Genomic DNA, 24,360 nt, shown 5'->3' on the forward strand with positions numbered 1-24,360 from the left:
TACAGAATGCACTGGAGTCTATGAGCGTTTGTCACTGTTTCGAGTTAACATGAAACATGTGGCCGGCGCTGTTTCTGCACCCTCAGAATAGCCAAGGAAGTCTTAAAATGATGCGTTCCTGGATTGAATGGGTTAACCCATTAACTCATTCAGTGCCCAGCGTATTTATGGAATTTTGGCTCTGAGTGCCACAGCCAAAATTCAATGTAAAAAAAAAAGTGCTTAGGAGCCGAGATACAGCCTTTTTAAGTTAGAAGTTAAACAAAGAGTGAATGGAGCAGCAAATCTTCAATCTTCGGTTAAGAGAGAGAGAGAGAGAGAGAGAGAGAGAGAGAGAGAGAGAGAAAGAGAGAGAGAGAAATGTAATGCATTGTTACCTCTGTGACTTCCATGACTTTGATAGCTGCCAGCTGGCCCGTCTTCACATGACGACCCTGGTGGGAGACATCCAGATTTAGGAACACAAAAACACAGAACATCACACACATGTATTGTATGCACACACACACACACAGGTTTGTATTACTATAATTGTGAGGACCTTAACATTTTAGGACAGCAATTTTATTAATTTTATTAGACCCTCCAGAAAAACGCGGGCAAAAATCCTTGATTATGCGGGCTAAAACTCTTGATTATGCGATGAAATATGCGGGTTTTTTTGTGCAATTTTATGCGGTGAAATTGCGGGAAGTTACGAAATATGCGGAAAGTTGTGAAATATGCGGCAATATGCAAAAAATGCGATATGCGAAAAACTGATATAGAAACAGAAGTTTTTCAGAAATCTACGAGCTTGTAAATCAGCTATTTTTCGGTGCATGACACTGGCACGCGACTAATTACAAATCATGTTTAACTCTAATTCAAACCCCCTAACTAACGTCTAAATGTCATATACTAAACCTGACCCCAAACTGAACCATGAAACAATGTATTTTCTTGTGAGGACCAGGAAAATGGTTTATTTCTCATATTGTACTATACTTGTGGGGACATTTTTACTTAAGCCTTGTGATATCAAGTGCAAAAATATGGACTTCTCTATTTGTACACTTCTCTTACTCATTAGACTGTAACACAGAGAGAGAGAGAGAGAGAGAGAGAGAGAGAGAGAGAGAGAGAGAGAGGGCGCAGTCAGGTGGAAAGATGGGAAATTGAGTTAGAAAGCAGAGAGTTACTCTATAAGACTTTACACCGCATGATTTACTACACTTCTGTGTGTGTGTGTGTGTGTGTGTGTGTGTGTGTGTGTGTGTGTGTGTGTGTGTGTGTGTGTGTGTGTGTGTGTGTGTGTGTGTGTGTGTGTGTGTGTGTGTGTGTGTGTGTGTGTGTCCAAATCTCAATATGATGTGCAAGGTTATTTATCCAGAATCAGAGAGCCAGGGAAGGAACGGATGTGTTATACCTCGAGAATAAACTATCTACAAGATCCACAACATTTCTCATTATTTAAGCTTTAGAGAGGTAACCACACAGACAGACAGACAGACACACACACACTTTATTTGGATCTGCACAAAAAGTGGAATACAAAGTAGATCCAAACACTGATCAGAAGGTTACATTAGGGTCAAACCAGACAACTGCTGCACATGCTTATTAACACACAGAGGAAAGATAACACATTGATGACATACTACTATATACAAACAAATATTTGACAGATGATTTATTTTTTCTCCCCCCTTTAATAGCTACTCAAGGATATATGAAACATTCGGCTATTTTCACAATATTTATCTGTGGAACCGAGTCAATACTAAATGTAATATGCCTACATCCCAAGTGCTTGTCAGGGTAGGGGGTCCCCAGATCAAATATGATTAGTCTGGGGGGAACTCAGGTGTGTTGTACTAAGTATAGAGGGTCTGAGTGGTTAACCCATTAAGACCGGGAACGCATCTGTGTCATTTTAGATTTCTTTGGCTTTTCAAAAAATAGCAATCTAAATATGCAAATATGCGGAAAGTTGTGAAATATGCGATATGCGAAAAGCTGATATAGAAACAGAAGTTTTTCAGAAATCTGCAAGCTTGCAGATCAGCTATTTTTCGGTGCATGACATTGGATGACATTCACGGTTCGAAACCTGGCCCCTCCTGGCTTCCTGTCGAAGTGTCCTTGTATTGAGCAAGACATTTTGAACCCCTTAACTGCCGCTAGTGGGGTGAATCAATGTAATGCACATGGAGAAGTACTTTGGAAGAAATGCAGACCATATGAATGCAGAATCCTACACACTGAAATCCTCGGTGTAAAAACACACGCACAAGGCTCTAGTATATGTCACTGTCTGCATTGTGTCATTTGATGGTTGTCTTCTTGTACTGCTCTGCCTGCATGTGTGTCGCACATGAATACAACATGTGGTTCATATTTGCTGCTAATTTCTCCCTCTGCCATCAATTCAGTCGCTCGGCAGAACTGCAGCGACTTGAATGCAACAAAGTTGAAATGACTCTTTTTTCCCCCGTTTTTTATTTATTTTTACGTCTACTCTGGCTTTTGTGTGCACACCAGACAGGTTTTAAGTTGCTTGATTCATTATTTAGATATTTGATATAAATTGCATTACTTATTTGTTTCTATTATTATTTTATTCTATTTTTAATGTATTTTAAAAATATCTATAGTATAGACATTTTTAAAATACATTAAAAATAGAATAAAATAAGGGTTAGGGTTAGTATTTTTAAAAAAAAAGAAAAAAAGCACGGGCCTCTCACACGTTAGAAGTACAATTAGACACCAGAACCATGGACGTGCAAATGACGTCCAAATGGAGTTTGAACTTACAATGGGTTTATATAGGGGCGTGTCTGTTTATTTGTATTAATTTATTTGGTTTGAATTAATTCTTTGAGAATTAAATGTTCTCAAAGAAAACAAATGTATTTAAAACTTTGTTTCTTTTTTTTCTTTTTTTTTCATTACGAAATACGGGTCAAACCATTTGCATTCTGTGGTCTAGAGAATTGACACAGGACACAATATTGTGTCATGGGTCGGGCTCTAAGGTGAAGAAACAAGTGAATGCAAACCCAGGACGGATGTTCTTTTTCACAACTAATTACTCCTCTGTGATGAAACGGTCTATGATGAAATATGTCCATTCATATCTAGGCGTGTGCCGACATACTGAATATCACAATCATTTTGTGAACGGAGTGTTCCAGTGACGACGTATTTCTGGAGTCGGAGGGCGGAGCATCGTCTTGGTTCTATATCCACAAAAGTCTATGGAATTTTTGCATCTGCAATTTAAGATTATTGCCGAAAATAAGTTGCTCTGTGGCAAACAAGTGATCAAGATACTTCAGACGGTTAATTTCCCAAGATAATCTTTAACCCATTAAGACCTGGAACGCATCTGTGTCACTTTAGATTTCTTTGGCTATTCAAAAATAGCAGATCTACAAGCTCAAAGCGCGGCATTGAGTGCCGCGCTATTTTTTTCTTTTTTTTCTTTTTTTTTCCAAAAACTGTTAGGATTTAGATTTTTTTTAAGAACACATATTTCAAAAGAAAAAACATAAAGGTTGTTATGCACATGGCCAATCAAAATATGTATTTTGATGCAGTGTCATAATTAATGACGTTGCCATTTGTACACTCTCCGAGTTATGAGCGTCTGTGAAATAAAAAAGTTTGACAACCACTGGACTATCCTCGGGAACGATGCAAGTTGGGAATGCCTGCCCCACCCTGGTATGCAATGTCCGCTGTACTTATTGTCAGAGAACTAACTGTACCCGTTGTTAGAGTAACCCGGGCGGGTAGATATTACAATCAAAGTGGTTAAAGCAGGACCCCCTGGAGGTCCGCAGACCCCATTTTGAGAACCACTGCTACAGCATACCACCACACAAGGGACAGGGAAAGACATGATGCCGTGGGTGGGTGGTTCAAAGGAGTTTAATTAATAATAAAAATAAACAAAATTGGCCAGCTAATTGACCAAAAGACTGTAGGATATTTTAATAACAATGATATGAATACATATTTTTTGAAATATTAATTTCACACCAATATTCGTTTTTTTGTGACAGTTTTACGGTTGCAAATGTCCCTAAATTGGTGGCAGTCTGGAGCACTGACACACACACACACACACACACACACACACACACACACACACACACACACACACACACACACACACACACACACACACACACACACACACACACACACACACACACACACACACACACACACACACACACGCAGCCTTTAGCTGGAGTAGAATTAATTGGCAAAGTCCTCTACACTTACTGACAGTACCATGAATCACATGTGCACGCACACACAACATCACTCTGAGAGACAAATGTACACCCCCTCCATCCTCAAGTGCACACACACACACACACACACACACACACACACACACACACACACACACACACACACACACACACACACACACACACACACACACACACACACTCTACTGTCTGCGGGGAGAGGGAACACTACAAATATTGTGTCAGTGAAAAGGTTAGCATCACATATTCATGTGCTATGCTAATGACTTCCAACAAGAGGAACATTTATAATGAAGACAGCAAGAAGACAACTGTCCCCCGTCTGTCTGACTGTCCTCTTCTATCTGTCTCACTCGCTCCGTGTGCTGTCCCCTGTCTGTCTGTCCTCTATCTGTCTCACTCTCTCTCTCACTCGTCGTTGTCGGGCAGAGAACCTGGTATCTCCGTTATTTCAACTTTTATTTTTTCGTAAATGAATGCCCTACTTCATCATAGAAGAGCGCTGAGTTCTGAGCTCTTGAACCACTGGTCTAATGCCATCCTCTCTCTATCCGTATCTCTCTCCCTCTCTCTCTCTCCTGCTCTAGGCATTGTGGGAGCAACACTGTGGAGGGGGAGGGGCAGCTATGGGACAGTCAGCCAGGAATACATGTTCCTGTGTATTCCTACGATAGCCGTCAAGACACGTGCGTGCGCACGCTCTGTCGGGTGTAAACCACATGTCCAAAACTTACTTTTCGGGATTCAAATTCAAAAACTGCAAAAGGCAGCAGGTCTGCAAGCTCAAAATGAGCTTGCAGACCTGCTACTTGTGATACGTTTGAGTGACGCTGTAGTATGACCAACTAGGGCAGGGGTCTTCAACAGGGGGTCCGGGACCCCTAGGGGGTCCTCAGAGTTACTACAGGGGGTCTGCCAAATCTTTGTGTGATATGATTTTTTTTTTTCTTACCTTAACCACTTGAACCCTAGCATCCCTTTTCTGAGGAGAACTTTAGCCAAAAAATAGCAGATCTACAAGCTTGTAGATCGGATATTTTTAGGCAAAGAGGTGTTTGGTGTAGAGAGGAAAGAGAGCAGACCAAGTAAACAAAAAAAGTTACATCTGAAACACAATTTTTATACAATATAGAGGGGGTCCCTGCTTCATCTCTCTCTCTCAGCTAGGGGGTCCTTGGCCTGAAAACGTTGAAGACCCCTGAACTAGGACGTAAATTACGGGGAAAAAAACACAAAATGTTAGAATGTGGAGATAAGAGGTTTCTATGTGGTCCCTCCTCTATCTGTAGCTGTTGTTGTGGTCTCATACAAACTAGCCTCCATCTCCAGGCTTTTATTGTTTAGTTTCGCTAAAATAAAAAATAAAAGCCTGGACCAGCGCGTCGGTGTACCCGGTATAGGAAGTGTTTCATTTCCACCAACCAACCAGAGTGCAGTGGGCGTCGCTCGTAAATGTTGTGCTGACGGGGGCGGGGGTTGACGGACAGATCAGGTGAACCAATGGGATCAGGCGCATTCTCCCCGCGCTGATTTTAAACCCCGCCCCTCTATAGATGAAAGCAGGAAGGCTGACCATGACTACCCCCCCCCCCCCCCCCTCCCAAGGGTCAATGTACCCTGGCCTTGAGCAAGGCACTACAGTGCAACAAAACACTCACTCAAGGCCGGGCTGTGTTGCAACTCCCTGCTGTGGCTGTGTGTGTACAGTGTTGCCAGATTCTGTGAGCGAAACAAGCAACCAGCTCACAACGCGTGAGCTTGTAGATCGGCTATTTTCAAAAAAAATCTTGCGTGGAAATTATAATAAGCAGGTCTGGCAACCCTGTGTGTGTAACTGGGGAGGGAGAGACAGAGACACACAGAGAGAGAGAGAGAGAGAGAGAGAGAGAGAGAGAGAGAGAGAGAGAGAGAGAGAGAGAGAGAGAGAGAGAGAGAGAGAGAGAGAGAGAGAGAGAGAGAGAGAGAGAGAGAGAGAGAGAGAGAGAGAGAGACAGAGAGAGAGAGACACAGAGAGAGAGAGAGGGGCCAGCCACTTCTAAGGATTTTCTGACCAGGGGATTTCCTCCAGTGCAATACGCATACATACACACACACACACACACACGCGCGCGCGCGCGCACACACACACACACACACACACACACACACACACACAGATAAAGAGACACAATTGCACAGTATTCAAACATGCAAAGGTTTACGGACGGGACAACACATATACACAAAAAGCACACACACACACACACACACTTGTGTACTCATTTTTGGGGCCTTTTTTGATTAGAAAGTAGGCTGACAGGAAATGGGGAGAGAGATGGGGGGGGGGGGGTGATACGCAGCAAAGGTCGTCGGGATCTGGAGTCGAACCCGCGACACGCAGTCAGACTGGATTACCAGCTTTATTATGTTGAGCCATTTTTAACCGTACCTTGTAGATCTGCTATTTTCGGTGTGCGACACCGGTGCACAACTAAGTGTAAATCAGGAATAACTAACCCCTAAACATGACCTCTAAGTCATTGGTTCTCAAAGTGGGGTGCGGGGACCTCGTCCTTTGGGGGGGTACCAGGGGTCCCCCGCAAAATGTGTTAATATAGCGTCACAATAATTTTAACCTTTTACACTTTGGCTATTCAAAAATAGCAGATCTACAAGCTCATAGTGCGGCACCGAGTGCCGCGCTATGAGCTTGTAGATCTGCTATTTTTGAAAAATCTTGAACATTTTTGCAAACCTTTGAATATACTGTATATATATTTTAAAGCGAACAATCTTAACTCAAATCTTTGCACCTGGGGGTCCCTGGAACAAAATATTTGAGATGGGGGTCCGTGGCCTAATACATATAATTTTGGGGGTCCTTGACATGAAAAGGTTTGAGAACCACTGCTCTAAATGACTAAAGGTCATAATTAGACACCAGGAGCGACGCAAATTAACTATTAATTTGGCGATGCCTCTCATTCATTCATACAGGTTGGTGATTGTATTTATTTGCACTGAAAAAATCGACCTCGCTTCGAAAAACGAATATGCCTCTTTATCGCCTCGTTATACAGTATTTGCGATCTATGTGGATGTATTGTACTCATAACAATTAATAGCACAAAAATACATTCTCCCTGGGTGTACAGACCTTAACTCTTTTAACCATAAAAACAAAACTATAATGATTGTGAGGACTGGGAAAATGGTGCTCAAAATGTCCATTTCTCAAATTCTACTATACTAGACCATACCCGGTCGCGCAGCGCATCCGTGGGGGGATATGCGCACATGATCTGGCAACCCGGGAGGCAGTTCGTCCCATAGCTGGGCAGGCCCGTAACCATGGCGACATTGTTTGACACATAAACGCTAATAAGAAGCTGAGATTTGATGAAATTGAAAAACGGGCTTCACAGTTGCGTTCAGATGGTAATGGTCAATGGCTGTGTGCAAAATCAGAGCAATTGCTCCAGCCAGTGAGGAGAACCGGGTAGCGTCACCTACTCACTCACTCACCACTACAAACGGACGGACAGAGGTTACCGGTACTAGAATTATAGTAGGATACAGTGATGAAGGTAGAGAGGTCATCAGGTCGAGCCACAGCTCCAAACCATAGGAGACGTCAGCACCCCACCCCCTCCCCCCCACTTCCTTCCTTTCTCCCTTTCACCTCTACCATCCTCTTCCTTCAGCCTCTCTCTGTTTCCTCTCTCTCTCTCTCTCTCTTACTCTCTCTCTCCCTCCCTCTCCCCAGTGGTGTAAAGTAACTAAGTACATTTACTCAAGTACTGACTGTACTTCTACTCCACTACATCTCAGAAGCAAATATTGTACTTTTACTCCACTACAATTATTTGAAAACTTCAGTTACTAGTTACTTTGTAGATTTTGATTATTATTACAAAACATACATAAACCACTTCAGCCCTGTATACATTTCGGCCATTTGAAAATAGCAGATCTACAAGCTCACAATGTGTGAGCTTGTAGATCTGCTATTTTCAAATGATTTTTTTAATATATTTGAACTTGTGAAATGGGACATTCTGCTAAATGAGCACTTTAGGGTTAGGGTTTGAATTCCTTCATATTCTCTCTCTCTCTCTCACTCTCTCTCTCAAACATTGTCGTCGCTGTCGTGCCAGGAAACCTTGTATCTCCATGTAAAGTTGGCCGGATGGTCAAGGCTCCAAGAACGTAGATTCTTTGGGTATTTTATTTACCTCCAAAACTAAGGCTTCGTCCACATGAAGCCTAATAAACAGCCCCATGCATGGAGTGATACAGTCAAATATATACTTCAAAATTAAATACCGGCCAAAAATACACTAAACCAAAAGTAACAAATAAACACTTGATCACTAAACTAAGAAAAACCAAACAAACCGAAAGAACTAAAGATAACTGTAACAGGCAATGCCTTTTGACCATACATGGGCAACTGGCGGCCCGGGGGCCACATGCGGCCCCCACCTTCACTTAATGCGGCCCGCAGGTTAATATCGAAATACTGATATATTATTGATTTCAGCTGTTTACAATTCCAAACATGCAAACATGAGCCGCTTTAATTACTTCAGTCTATATTAGTAGCTTAATGACTAGTATTGTCTTTTTTATGTCCAATGTAGTTGCATTTAAGTTCATAAAGTTAACATAAGTATAACTAAATGCATTTGAAATTAAATAGAAATGTTACTTTTCAGGATTCCAATTCAAAAATAGCAAAAAAGAAATCTGGATTCCAATTCAAAAGTAGCAAAAATAGCAGATCTACAAGCTCAAAACGCGTCGCAGCGCGACGCGTTTTGAGATTGTAGATCTGCTATTTTTGCTACTTTTGTGTGACATAGAATGGTGAAAAAAGTGAAAATACGGAGAGACAGTATATGCAATGTGGCCCTCTAGAGTGAGTGTGGAAATATAGTGGCCCTCTACATCATCAAAGTTGCCCACCCCTGCTTTTGACTCAAGGCCCTGTCAGCTCTCCCCTGATGTCGTCTCAGAGTGAAATGCTCAGTTTACTTCAAGCTGTGAAGGACATAGCTTGAAGTAAACTGAGCATTTCACTCTGAGCATTCCCCACTTAACATTTACAGTTGTGAGCTTGTAAATCGGCTATTTAAAAGATTGAATAAAATACTTTTCAAATAATAAAAACAGAACAGTATTGGACATGCAAGGTTTCCACCCGACAGAGATGATAATGTGTGTGTGTGTGTGTGTGTGTGTGTGTGTGTGTGTGTGTGTGTGTGTGTGTGTGTGTGTGTGTGTGTGTGTGTGTGTGTGTGTGTGTGTGTGTGTGTGTGTTCGTTCTCCGATCAGCTTAAAGCCGCCACCACTTACATTTCATGACAGTCTTAAAGGGCTGTTTGCCGTTATAGAAGCAGACATGTTTGATACCTCAGAGCGAGTCTAAATGACAATGAATAACATCTGGCTCACACAGAGAGAGAGAGAGAGAGGGGGGGGGAGGGCGAGAGAGCGAGAGATGGGGGAAGAGAGAGATATGGGAGAGAGAAAGAGGGGACAGAGAGAGGGGACACAGAGAGAGAGGAGAGAGAGGGGGGAGAGACAGACAGAGGGGGAGGGGCGAGAGAGAGAGATATGGGAGAGAGAGAGAGAGGGGAGGAGAGAGAGAGGGGACAGAGAGAGATGGGACAGAGAGAGAGAGAGAGAGAGAGACTTGTCTGAAACAAGTGGTGGCATACAGTAAGTACTCAGATGTATGTGCCACAATGTAGAAATACTGAAAATAACCAGTAAAATGTCACTTTAGTAGCACACATTTTAATGGTTTCCCAAATCTGGAACACCGCTGATCTACAAGCTCACACAGATCGGCTATTTTTCGAATCGACAAAATACAGCTTAATCGGTTGACAAACATGTTTTGTCATTATTTTTTTATTCATCTTTTCCAATAATTATAGTGGAGTTAAAAAAAGTCGAATATTTGCCTTCTGAGATGTAGTGGAGTACAAGTACTGAAAAAAAAATACTAGTAAAAGTACCTAACAATTTTACTCAAGTGCAGTACTTGAGTATATGTACTAGTTACTTTCAGGTTTTTTTTTTACCGAAGAGTGAGTTAGAGAGTGACGCACGCTCGCGGTGTTGTGTTGCATGCAGCTGATTGCTACTCTGAGCAGGATGTGTGTGTGTGTGTGTGTGTGTGTGGTGTGTGTGTGTGTGTGTGTGTGTGTGTGTGTGTGTGTGTGTGTGTGTGTGTGTGTGTGTGTGTGTGTGTGTGTGTGTGTGTGTGTGTGTGTGTGTGTGTGTGTGTGTGCGCGTACGTGCATGATGTCACAAAGCCATACTGAGATTCTTTTTTTGTTTGTTTTTTAGGAAGTCGCCCAGATTGCATTATGGTTCAACAATCTAAAACATGGCAGGTTTCTTGTGCGTTGGAAAGGATTTCAGGAGACAGCTCACAAGCTGGTGGCAAAACCGTCAAGATTTTTTACACAGTATATATTTTTTTTTATTAAATGCCTTGCAATCACATTTATAATGCATTATAATGTGCTTATAAGACATTAAAACACTAATTTTAAATGTCTAAAACTCGGTGGTAATCTATCCATTTATGGGTCCATTTGGTTCCATTTGTACACTCTCAGAGAGTTACATTAGCACTCAGGGTTTGCCTGTGTGAAGAGTCACGCATGCCACCTACTGTAGATGGCCCGTTGAAATCTGTCTCAGAGAAGAAAAAGAAACTGTTGAAACCTCGTATCTCCATATTTAACCCATTGAGACCTGAAGCTGATTCTACATGTCTCCTAAATCTCAACCGTATTCTGAAAAACGTATGTTTCTATATCAGTGGTGCTCAATCTTTTTTCATGTCAAGGACCCCCACAATTATATGTATTTGGCCGCGGACCCCCATCAAAATATCTTGTTCCAGGGACCCCCCAGAAGCAACGATTTGAGTTAAAAATGTTCGCTTTAAATATATATATATTCAAAGATTTGCACACATTTTCACGGTTTTTCAAAAATAGCAGATCTACAAGCTCGTAGCGCGGCACTCGGGTGCCGCGCTATGAGCTTGTACATCTGCTATTTTTGAATAGCCCAAAGTGTAAAATAATGCTTTTTAGCTCAAATCTAAAAATGACACAGTTCCAGGTCTTAATGGGTTAAACTGTTTTATGTTTTTTTTCATACTTGTATGCCCTACTTCATCATACAATAGTGTCACAACACAGCAGGGAAAAGCAGAGCTCACAACAACGTGTTGCAACGACGAGTGTGAAGATCGGTTACTTTCACTATTTCAAAATGTTTTGTTTTTTTTAGAATATAAAAAAAGTAAAGGTTTTGGTCATACAGTTTTCCACCTGACAGCCACTAAATGCTAAAGAGAAGGGGCTTCCTACTTCCCTTTTTATTTTTGCTTCAAGTTTTTTATTTAAAAAACAATTAACAATGAAAGCCTGTCAACACTGAAAACTAAGGGTTTCTGGACAAAGAGGATTCGTTGCATCACTTGTCAGAGTTGCAGTGGTAAAATAGACACACACACACACACACACACACACACACACACACACACACACACACACACACACACACACACACACACGCACACACAGGGCGTTTCCCAGTTTAGAAAGAGGAACTTCCCTTCCCTGCAAACCGCTGCTAGGTCATGAGGTGCACGTGTGTGTGTGTGTGTGTGTGTGTGTGTGTGTGTGTGTGTGTGTGTGTGTGTGTGTGTGTGTGTGTGTGTGTGTGTGTGTGTGTTGTGTGTGTGTGTGCGTGTGGTGTGCGTGTAAGATGACTGCATGATGAATACCAGTTGCATGTTGCTGATCTTGCATTAAGACAGTCTCAATGGGACAACACGAAACGGACCAATCAACCTCCATTCACTAATCAATTCATTCAAATGAAAAGACAGCATGATTATTGGAGTGTGAATAGCCGATCCACAAGCACACAACGAGTCGCATCCTAGATCTGCTATTTTTTTTAAAAACACTGGAATGCTTTTGAAAACATCACAAATCTTGTATGCCACACAATATTTACATGTGCCCAGTGGTGGAAAAAGTACTCACATTTTTACTTAAGTAAAAGTATCAAAGCTGCAATGTAGAAATACTCTGTTACAAGTAAAATTCTAAATTTACTCCAGTAAAAGTACAAAAGTTACTGGTATCAAAATGTACTTAAAGTACCAAAAGCTGATAGTACTCATTATGCAGAATGTCCCATTTCACAAGTGTTCAAACGTATAAAATGTATGCAAATCTTTTGAAAATAGCCGATCTACAAGCTCACAATGCGTCGCATCGTGACGCATTGTGTCGCATCGCGACGCATTGTGAGCTTGTAGATCGGCTATTTTCAAATGGCCGAAATGTATATAGGGCTGAGGTGGGTAATGTATGTTTTGTAATAATAATCAAGATACTAGTAACTAAAGCTCTCAAATAATTGTAGTGGAGTAAACGTACAATATTTGCCTCTGAGATGTAGTGGAGTAGAAGTAAAAGTACTGAAAATTGGAAACATTCGCAGTAAAAGTAAAAAAAAAAAATTCAAACCTGTACTTAGGTACAGTACTTGAGTAGATGTACTTAGTTACACCACTGCATGTGCCTTTCAAAATGTATGGCACATAATATTTTCATTCGGCGCGTCCATCTTGACACGCCAAAGTGTGAGAAGCAGTGGGAGCGCTCCATGCTAGCAGGGAGGCTAGTCAGGGGGTGTGTGTGTGTAGCTTTGTCCTGGGGCCACGGTCCTTATGTAGGCACCCACGCCATCCCCATGTGACTGTTACTGCTCACAATACCTCCTTTAACACCATTAAATGGGAGTGTGTGCGTGTGCGCGCGCGTGTGTGTGTGTGTCTGAGTTTTGTGCTTACTGAATAAATTGGACACAAATAACTTCTGCTCTGGTCTGCGTGTGTTAGTGTGTTACTGTGCGTGTGTGTGTGTGTGTTTCTGTGCGTGCGTGTTTGTGTAACAGTTGACTCATGAAAAGAGGAGAGGAGGGGGGAGATTTAGAGAGAAGAGGAAAGGAGAGAAAAGGAGGAGAAGAGGAGAGATTTAGAAAGAGGAGGAGAGAATAGGGTTATTGTGTCTATCCGATACAGGAATCTCTCTCACTCACTCTCGCTCTCCCGTCTCTCCTCCATGTCTCCCTATCAGCATGACAGACAACTGTATTCACTAGTTGTTTTAATGTTAAATATAACATTATGCATCGTCTCTGTCCGCTGGAAACCTTGCATGTCCACAACTGTTCCTTTTTAAATTATTTTAAAAACATAAAAGAAATTGTGATTTTATTTCACAAATTTTGTGCATCACTCTGTATGAAGTAGGCCACTCATTTACAAAAAAACATTAAATATGGAGATAGGAGGTTTCTACCTGACAGTGATGACATAATGGTTTAGTAGCTTAATTGTTCTGTATAAATTCAAATTTGCACCAAAACAGTAGGCTTGTCACAATTATTACACAATCGCTTGGTTGTAATTATTTGAAAAAAAATCCCTATTATCTTTTGCATAATTGTCATAATTGTCACAATCATGTCCACGTAGATAAATGTTCATACAATTTCAAACATTTACAAAAATAGTGGAAATAGCTCAAGTTGTCATAACCAGAGCTACCCTATTCTTGGGGGAGCATTCGCCCCCAAAATTAACCAATCTACACGCTCACACCGTTTGTGACGCGTTGTGAGCTTGTAGACCGGCTATTTTCGGCGAAGAATTTAGGCCAGGGGGTCTTCAACGTTTTTGAGGCGAAGGACCGCTTAGCTGAGAGAGAAATGAGGCAGGGACCCCCACTACATATTGTATAAAATGTTGTTGCAGATTCAAACTTTTTCAGTGATTTCAAAGATAGCTTCAAAGACTTCTTTGACAGCACTGTCATCAGTGTTGTGTCAATTCATGTTTTTGTTATTGTGTATTTTCAGATATTTAACCACTTAAACCCTCAACACTTACTAAACTTGACCTTTGGCTCTGTACTTGGTCTGCTCATTTCCCCTCCACCATCTCTTCACGGAAAACGGCAGATCTACAAGCTTGTAGATCTGCCATTTTCGGCAAATGTTCCCCTCAGAATAGGGATGCTAGGGTTCAAGTGGTTAATGTATTTTTAAAAGAAATGTTTAAGGTCCATTTACACAAAACATTGGGGGCCCCCCTGTTGTAACTTGAGGAACACTTAGGGGTCTCGGACCCCCTGTTGAAGACCCATGGATAAGGCGTAAAAGGGAACAAACAAAAAAAAAGTACTGTTGCAACTCAGGTCCGCTTTACTAAAAATAGAGGGTTGATGTGGTTATAAAAGACACATCAGAGCAGCAGTGTGGTGCTTATGAATACACTGTAACACTGCTCTCTGTTTACCCCCCCGACTTGAAAAAGCTACACCAAAACTGCACACGAGATCGCCTCAGAAAATGCCCCCCGCCCCACACACACACACACACACACACACACACACACATCGGCTATTTTCACAATATTTATCTGTGGAGAATCAACCGAGTCAAACTAAAAGTAATGCCTCAACTCATACAATTACACAAGTGTTTGTCAGGGTGGGGGGCCAGTTCCAAACATCTAATAATTTTGGGGGGGGGGGGGTGGCCAGAAAAGTTCGAGAAGCACTGCTCTATAGTACTCCTCTTGCCTGATGCTGTAGACCTGGGGTCTTCAACAGGGGGTCCGGGACCCCTAGGGGGTCCTCAGAGTTACTACAGGGGGGCCGCCAAATCTTTGTGTGATATTTTTTTACATTAACCACTAACATCCCTTTTCTGAGGAGAACGTTAGCCAAAAAGAGCAGATCTACAAGCTCACAACGCCTCGCGCTGCGAGGCGTTGTGAGCTTGTAGATCGGCTATTTTTGGCAAAGAGGTATAGGTGTAGAGAGAAAAAAAGAGCGGACCAAGATTTTTTTCTTTTTTTTAAAATCTGCAACACAATTTTATTCAATATAGAGGGGGTCCCTGCTTCATCTCTCTCTCAGCTAGGGGGTCCTTGGCCTGAAAACGTTGAAGACCCCTGTTGTAGACCAAGAGAGAGATAGTAGCAAGGTGAGCCTATAGGCATGACATCAGCACAGACCACAGGGAACGTTACAGACGGCAACAGACTGGATGTTACAATAGTCACAAGTTGAGAGTCACTGGCTTATTGTCAGTGTCTGTGGCTGTGAGTGTGCGCTAAATGTCCACTATCTATGATGTAATGTGAACATGCTATATGTCGCAGTCAGCTAAAAGGCAACACACACACACACACACACACACACACACGCACGCTCAGCAGCTCTGGGAGTCACAGGTCTATCAGCAGTACAATGAGAAAAGGCCAAAACAAAAGTGTTTTCTTAACCCTGTAAGACCTGAAACCGATGCTACATGTCTCCTAAATCCCAACAGTTTTCTGAAAAACGTATGTTTCTATATCAGTGGTTCTCAAACTTTTTCATGTCAAAGACCTCCAAAATGATATGTATTTGGCCACGGACCCTCATCAAAATATTTTGTTCCAGGGACCCCCCCCCCCCCCCCCCAGTAGCAAAGATTTGAGTTGAGTTAAATGTTCGCTAAAAAAATATATACATTAAAAAATTTGGACACATTTTCACGATTCACGCCCAAAGTGTAAAATAATGTTTTTTAGCTCAAATCTAAAAATGACAAAGTTCCAGGTCTTAATGGGTTAAGGAGGGCTGTGTGTGTGTGTGTGTGCCTGCATTATTGTTTCACAGGCCCAGTTCCTAGACTTCCGTGCATGGGGCTCTCACACACACACACACACACACACACACACACACACACACACACACACACACACACACACACACACACACACACACACACACACACACACACACACACACACACACACACACACACACACACACACACACACACACACACACACACACACACACACAGCTTCAGCACTCTAGAAGAAAGTCGAGTCCCAGAACAACAAACGGTACAGCTCCACAAGTGCTTGTGGAGTTCTGCTAACTAACTGCTGGCGCAACAGCCATGATTCGAACCCCGGTCTCCCGTGTGGGACGGCGACACTAAAGCCAAACCAAATCTTAACCGCTAGCCTAAAAGGGGAAATCCCCCCCCCCCCCTTGGGCGGGGGGAGATACTGTATATTAGGCTTTTGGTCTTCAGGGAGAGACTCTGAGCCACTACTGCTACACTAGCATTTGCAGAGATTTCAGACAGTGTTGCCAGATGTTGTGAGAGAAACAAGCACAAAGGTGTACAACAAGAAGCTCAAAAGAAGGATCTAGGCCAGATGACCGCACGCGCGCGCGCGCACACGCACACACACACACACACACACACACACACACACACACACACACACACACACACACACACACACACACACACACACACACACACACACACACACACACACACACACACACACACACACACACACACACACACACACACACACACAGTGCTTCAGCACTCTAGAAAGTCGAGTCCCAGAACAACAAACGGTACAGCTCCACGAGTATTGTGGAGTTCTGCTAGCTAACTGCTGGCACAACGGCCAGGATTCGAACCCCGGTCTCCCGTGTGGGACGGAGACACTAAAGCCAAACCAAATAATACCTAAAAGGGGAAACCCCCCCCCCCCCTTGCGTCAGTTGATGCTTCATATCCATAAGAGTCAAACCGCCGGGATCATTTGTTTGTTTTTGGAACACAGTTCTTATTTGACGCGATATTAAACACGTCTATGGGGATTCAGAACGGGGGTGGAAAACCGCGAACCAGGTAGGATGTGTAAATTACATCAGACTTCGGTGCTCTGTTGTCAAATAATATAAGAAAGAGGGAAACATTGTGTAAGTAGCCGATCTACAAGCTCACAATGCCACGCAACGTGAGGCGTTGTGAGCTTGTAGATCGGCTACTTTCACAATATTTATCTGTGGAACCGAGTCAAACTAAATCGAATGCATCAACTCCTACATTCCAATCGGGGTGGGGGGTCACTACTCACTAGATCAAATATGATTATGTTGGAGGGTCACAGCCTGGAGCAAAGGGCTTAAGTCATTGGTTGTAAATATGTGTTTTGATATAATGGGTTCATTGCCCAGCCTTGCTGTGTCAGTATAGCAGTAGAATAGTCTGATTCTACAGTCCTACACTGTGTCAGCAGTGGTGGAAAAGAAATGTGGAAATACCCTATTACAAGTAAAAGTCCGGAATAAAAAAAATACTTGAGTAAAAGTACAAAAGTATTGGTATCAAAATGTACTTAAAGTACGAAAAGCAGAAAGTACTCATTATGCAGAATGTCCCCTTTCACAAGTTTTCAAATGTATACAATGTATAAAAAATCGTTTGAAAATAGCAGATCTACAAGCTAGGCATTGTGAAAAAAAACTGTACTTAAGTACAGTACTTGAGTAAATGTACTTTTCACCACTGTGTGTCAGAACAGTATATAGCAGCAGGCAGACAGTCCTACACTGCCTCTACTGTCCCTTGAGTTTTGCAACATTTCCTCTTTCCAGTAAATCAAACATCGCCAGAGGAACACACCCATCTTTAGTGAATCTCACACACACACGCACACGCACACACACACACACACACACACACACACACACACACACACACACACACACACACACACACACACACACACACACACACACACACTTGTGAGGACATCAACATTTTAGGGCTAAAATTGAATGAATGCCACAGTTAACATTTGTTTAAAGCCGATCTGTAAGATCACAACACATAGCAGCGTGACACATTGCGAGCTTGTAGATCAGCTATTTTCGGTGCACAACTGTACCTAATCCTCCCAACCTGAATCCCCTCCCCAAACTCCCCAAATCTGTTTCAACCATAAAACACCCAGGATAATGGTCCTCACCATGTCTACTTCTCAAATGCTACTACACTCGGCCCTCACAAGTACAGTAATACATACATGCACGCACGCATACGCACACACACACACACACACGTTTGTATCACTACACTTGTGAGGACATAAACATTTTATGAATAATTTCATGAATTCTTTTATTTTTAATGCACATTTTTAACCGCGAGCCTAAAGCCGGAAAACTGCAAATCTACAAGCCCACAACGCGCTGCGCTAAGACGCGTTGTGGGCTTGTAGATCAGCAATTTTTCGGCACATGACACAAGCGCACGACTAAGTGTAAATCAGGCTTTAACTCTATGTCTCACACACACACACACACACACACACACACACACACACACACACACACACACACACACACACACACACACACACACACACACACACACACACACACACACACACACACACACACACACACACACACACACACACACACACACACACACACAGGTGCCTCTCACCCAGGCCCTAACTCTAACCCCAGCTCTTAAAATAGGCCCCATTTCAAGGTGAGAACCACAGCAGATGTGGTCTCCTCATCCACACCACTGCCCCCCCCCCCCCCCCTTACTGGCTTCTACTGTCATGGTCCTCTTAAGTATAGTCACTCACTCACAGCAGGAGCGTGTGAAAGTGGTTTGCACCCAGGGCACAGTGCAGAGTGCGACCAGGATACACACACACGAATAAACACCCCTTATAGACCGCAAACCACACACACACACACACACACACACACACACACACACACACACACAAGATAACTGTGATAGGGAAGTGAGCTCCACCCAGGCCTTTTAAAAGATGCTGCTCTGTGTCTGTGTGTGTGTGTGTGTGTGTGTGTGTGTGTGTGTGTGTGTGTGTGTGTGTGTGTGTGTGTGTGTGTGTGTGTGTGTGTGTGTGTGTGTGTGTGTGTGCGTGCGTGCGTGCGTGCGTGCGTGCGTGCGTGCGTGCGTGCGTGCGTGCGTGCGTGCGTGCGTGCGTGCGTGCGTGCGTGTGTGTGAGTGGACAGAAGTCAGTGACAGAGCGAATCTGACAGAATAAAAAGACAGTCAATTCTGAGAGACAGGCTGTTTTGTGGGGAGTTGAACTACCAACCTTGTAGACCTGCCCATAGGTCCCGTTGCCCACCACCTCCACCAGCTCAAAGATGCCCGCTGGGTCCTAAAACAAAAGAAGACAGTATGCTTGGTCAAAACGCAACTATTCACCTACAATACAGATCAATGAGCAGTGGTGGAAAAAGTACTCACATTTTGTACTTAAGTAAAAGTATCAATACTGCAGTGTAGAAATACTCTGTTACAAGTAAAAGTCTGGAATTCCCCACTTGGAGAACCGCAGTAGAATTCATGTAAGGTATAAAAAAAGAACTGTTTGCAAACAAGTTCAATGTCAAAGGTCATGTCCATGACATCATTCTGGGCCATCCTGAAGTAGCAGTGATTTTTTTTTTTTTTTTCAAAAATAGCAGATCTACATGCTCATAGCGCTATGAGCTTGTATATCTCCTATTTTTTGAAAAATCGTGAAAATGTGTGCAAATCTTTGAATATACATATCGATTTTTTAAGCGAACATTTGAACTCAAATCTTTGCTTCTGGCGATTCAACAAACAGTTTTTTGAAAAAAACTGAAAGAAATGTTGCTATAATATCAGTGGTTCTCAAACTTTTTCATGACAAGGACCCCCAAAATGACATGTATTTCAATTTAAAAAAAAAAAATATATATATATGAACTGCTCAAAAAAAGTTTGGAAACGTAACTTCGGTCAATGATATCTTCCCTTTAATATTACCAATTGGTATTGTATTTTATATCATTTTTATCGTTGATTAGTCACCTTTACAACGAGGTACAGCTTGTAAGGATCGGGCATTTGTGGAATGAGCAACACAGATAAACGTGTGGGTAGCGCCTTGAAAACAATTGCCAAAATCACCCAATATGCTTCTGTTGGTAATTCACTGTTGTTTTGAGCAACCTGCCAGCATACACCTGCTGAGAGGTGTGTGCCAGTAGTCACAGGTGAGTGACTGGCACCTGAACATGGGTCCTGCAACTTTGTTGAGTTTGTGTATGCTCCAAAGAGCAACACTGCCCCCATGGAAAGATGCCATGTTTGTCCCTTCAAGATAAGGCCCGTGCTGCAATAGGGCAAGTGAAGCTGGTGTTCCGTTACGCAGATTACACATTATTTGATGTCAGCCCTGGTACCATTTGCAGGCAGACCTGTGTGTGCCAGTCACAGGTGTGTGACTGGCACCTGAGCATGGGACCTGCAACTTTGACATCTGTCTTTGGTACCGTTGTGCAAATCTTGCCTGTAACTCTATGGTGGTCCTCAGTGAAGCAAGGGGTCTTGGGTTGTTGTCTTCCTTGTTGACTTCACCAGTCTCACAGAACTTGGTCCTAAGTTTGGAAATGGTACCAGGGCTGACACCAAATAATGCTGTTACTCTGCATAACTTAACACCAGCTTCACTTGACCTATTGCACAGGCCTTATCCTGAAGGGACAAACGTGGCATCTTTCCATGGGGGCAGTGTTGCTGCTTGGAGCATACACAAACTTAACAAAGTTGCAGAACCCATGTTCAGGTGCCAGTCACTCACCTGTGAGGCAGTCATACACCTATGACTACTGGCACACACCTCTCAGCACTGTCAGCAGGTGTGTGCTGGCAGGTTGCTCAAAACAAGAGCGATTAGCAACAGAAGCATATTGGGTGATTTTGGCACATTTTTTGGAGGCGCTACCCACACGTTTATCTGTGTTGCTCATTCCACGAATGCCCGATGCTTACAAGCTGTACCTCGTTGTAAAGGTGACTAATCAACGATAAAAATGATATAAAAGACAATACCAATTGGTATTATTAAAGGCGAGATATAACAGACCGAAGTCAAGTTTCCGAACTTTTTTTGAGCAGTTTATATTCAAATGTTAACAGATTTTTCAAAAAATAGCAGATCTACAAGCTCATAGCTTGCACTCGGTGCTGCGCTGTGAGCTTGTATATCTCTCCAAATTTGGTATCGGCATAGGACCCAAAAATCTGGCATCGGTCGGGCTTTAGTTGTTGACCTTGAGCTTGTAGATCTGCTATTTTTTTGAAAAAACACGAAAATGTGTGCAAATCCTTGGATATATATTTTTTTAAAGCGAACGTTTGTAACTCAAATCTTTGCTAAACATTTTGAGATGGGGGGTCGGCGACCAAATACATACAGCATCATTTTGGCAACATACGGTCATATTATAGCAACATACGGTTTTCCAAAAACTGTTAGGATTTAGGAGACATTTGTAGATGTGTTCCCATATTGAATGGGTTAACACAAAAACTGTACATACCACACCCACACACACACACACACACACACACACACACACACACACACACACACACACACACAAATGTTTATCTTTTTCCGGGCGTCCCTTATTTTTCTTGGAAATAAGGGACGCCTGGTTGAGTGTCCCTTATTTGAATTCCAGTAGTTGGCAGCCTAATTGTGACCAGAAATTGTCATAAATGAATGATGCACATTGGCCAAATAAAAACATGTACACTTTGAACACATAATAATGCTTGCAACAAAAATAAAAATAAACACCACCGTTATGTTATGTCCAACATCTTCACTAAAGGAACAAACACATTGTCGTGACTTGGTCTGACACCAGTGGTTCTCAAGCTGTTTCGACCCCCAAATTAATATGTATGGCCACAGATTTTGGGCCAAGGACCCCCATACAAGATTTGTGTTGTTCAAAAGTATATTAAAAAAAAGATTTCTTCATAGATTGTTTTGAAAATGGCAGATCTACAAGCTCACAAGGCATCACATGTGGGCTTGTAGATCTGCTATTTTCAAATACTGTAGCCTCTATGTACTATACAGGGTTAAAGTGGTTTCCATGATATTCTTAACTCCAACTAACTTTTGCTGGGGACCCCCTGGGAACCCCCTCAATGACCCCGTGGCCCCGTGGGGGTCCCCGAGCCTTACTTTGAGAACCAGTGGTCTACACAGTGGTGGAAAGTAAATAAGTACATAAACCACTTTAGCCCTATTTTATACATAGGCTATTTGAAAATAGCAGATCTACAAGCTCACAACGCGTCACGATGCGACGCGTTGTGAGCTTGTAGATCTGCTATTTTCAAATATTTAGTACTTTTACTTTTGTTACTTTAAGTACATTTTGACTCAAGTCAATTTTGAATTCTGGACTTTTACTTGTAACCGAGTATCTTTATATTGCAGTATTGGTACTTTTACTTAAGTAAATCATTTGAGTACTTTTTCCACCACTGGTAGTCTGGTACACACTGTCGCATCACGACACTTTTTCATTGTGAGATACACAAAGCCTCACACAACACCACCGTCTGAACACAAATAAAAACATTCACACAACATTATTTTCTGAACAGATAATGAGATGTCAATATGTTGAATTTAAGCCTAAAAACACGACAACTTCAAACTTTGTTTTCAAACTGTGTCTGTTGTCCTCCACACTGTTTACTCACCTCCCCCCCCCCTCTCTCTCTCTCTTAACTCCCAGAGTGTACACAACACATGTAACCAAACCGTTACTTATGGGTCCATTCGGTTACATGTGTACACTCTCAGAATCACATACAAATGGATAACTTGACACTGATGGTTTCACTGTATAACTAACACCCCCTCTCTCTCTCTCTCTCTCTCTCTCTCTCTCTAAACTTTGAGAGAAATCATGTCCCCAAACAGGCTGCATTTTTGCACACTCTTAAAGTTACAAATGGACAAACTGACACTTTAGATTTGATTGTATAACTATCCCCCCCCCCCCCCCCCCCCCCCCCCCATCTCCCTCGCTCTCTCTCCTTTCATCTACAGGCTACATTCTGCACACCCTTTAGCACAAGGTTACAAATGGACAAATAAACTGACACTTTATAGATTTCATTGTATAACATCCTCTCAGAGAGAGGGGGGGAGAGGGGGGGGGGGGGCTGCATAAACAGACATAGTGTTTCTCTCAGAGCAGTGAGGTCTATGCTGTCCAGACTTTAATAATAATGATATTATACTCACTCTCAGAGCAGTGAGGTCTATGCTGTCCAGACTCCTGGTGGTGTTACTGTTCTCTCTCGACATGTCGCTGGACGAAGCTTCTCCTCCGTAGTGAAACACTTTAGAGGCTTGTTTGTAGCGTGTTTGTGTTGCATGTAGCCGACGACTCTCTCTCTCTCTCCCTCTCTCTCTCTCTCTCTCTCTCTCTCTCTCTCTCTCCCCTCCTTAGCAGCTACACTGTAGCTAAACTAACGGTTCTCTTCTCTGCCACGGCGTAGCGTCCATGCCGAGTGTTTACCGCTGTCTGTCGTTCTGTCTGTCTGTCGGTCTCTCTCTCTCTCTCTCTCTCTCTCTCTCTCTCTCTCTCTCTCTCTCTCTCTCTCTCTCTCTCTCTGTCGGTCTCTCTGTCTGTCTGTCTGTCTGCTGTCTGTCGGTCTCTCTCTCTCTCTCTGTCTGTCTCTCTGCCAGCAGAACCAGAGCGACTCAGTCACTCAGGAAACTAAACCCGGAAAAACCGAGGAGGAAACTTTTTTGCTTTGCTTTACCCTCCTCAGCTCGCGCTCTCTCTCTCTCTCTCTCTCTCTCTCTCTCTCTCTCTCTCTGAAAGTTACCTCCCCCCAAAATAAATAAATAAATGTGACTACAACTAAGTGGAGTTTTATTCAAAAGACTCAAACTAAATACATATTTGCTGTCACAATGGATGATCTAAGTAGGCCTAACCGTCTCTCTTTAGGATGCATCTCAGCTCTTCATTGTTTCTAAGAAGTAAAGCACTGTCTCTTTACTGGCACAGTGCATCACTGACTGACTGTCATTCTCAATGGATTCTGACGAATTCACACACCCACCCACAGTCAGACAGTGGAGGAACAAAAACACTAATAAACAGTATTACAGTAAATGTGCTGAGTTACTTTCCACCACAGCCCACAGTATAGTACACACACCTAATGTACAGTCACAGACACACGGAAATGGATCAAGAAGTGGGTTTTTATCAGTAGGCTATATTAAAACAAATTGTACACAGTATTTCACTTATGGTATTATGTATGTAAC

At 42.6% G+C, this 24,360-nt stretch overlaps 1 protein-coding gene across 3 annotated transcripts in view; it reads right to left on the reverse strand.

Moving 5' to 3' along the window:
• Positions 1-23,724, reverse strand: part of LOC311033793 (mitogen-activated protein kinase kinase kinase kinase 4) — a 109,779-nt gene extending 86,055 nt beyond the window's left edge. For 2 of the 3 annotated variants that reach the window (XR_014599545.1, XM_084041446.1), the window contains exons 1-3: positions 23,320-23,724; positions 19,321-19,386; positions 378-434 (exon numbers count right to left, since the gene is read on the reverse strand). Coding sequence is in view for 2 of the 3 variants with exons in the window: in XM_084041446.1 (XP_083897572.1) it covers positions 378-434; positions 19,321-19,386; positions 23,320-23,382 (186 nt within the window). In the remaining variant the exon portion in view is untranslated. The remainder of the gene's footprint in view (positions 1-377; positions 435-19,320; positions 19,387-23,319) is intronic. The other variant, XM_084041447.1, reaches the window with a different exon arrangement.
• Positions 23,725-24,360: the final 636 nt, after the last annotated feature.

The sequence above is a fragment of the Gymnoscopelus microlampas genome (assembly GCF_963454915.1).
Source record: "Gymnoscopelus microlampas genome assembly, chromosome: 18".
Lineage (NCBI taxonomy): Eukaryota > Metazoa > Chordata > Actinopteri > Myctophiformes > Myctophidae > Gymnoscopelus > Gymnoscopelus microlampas.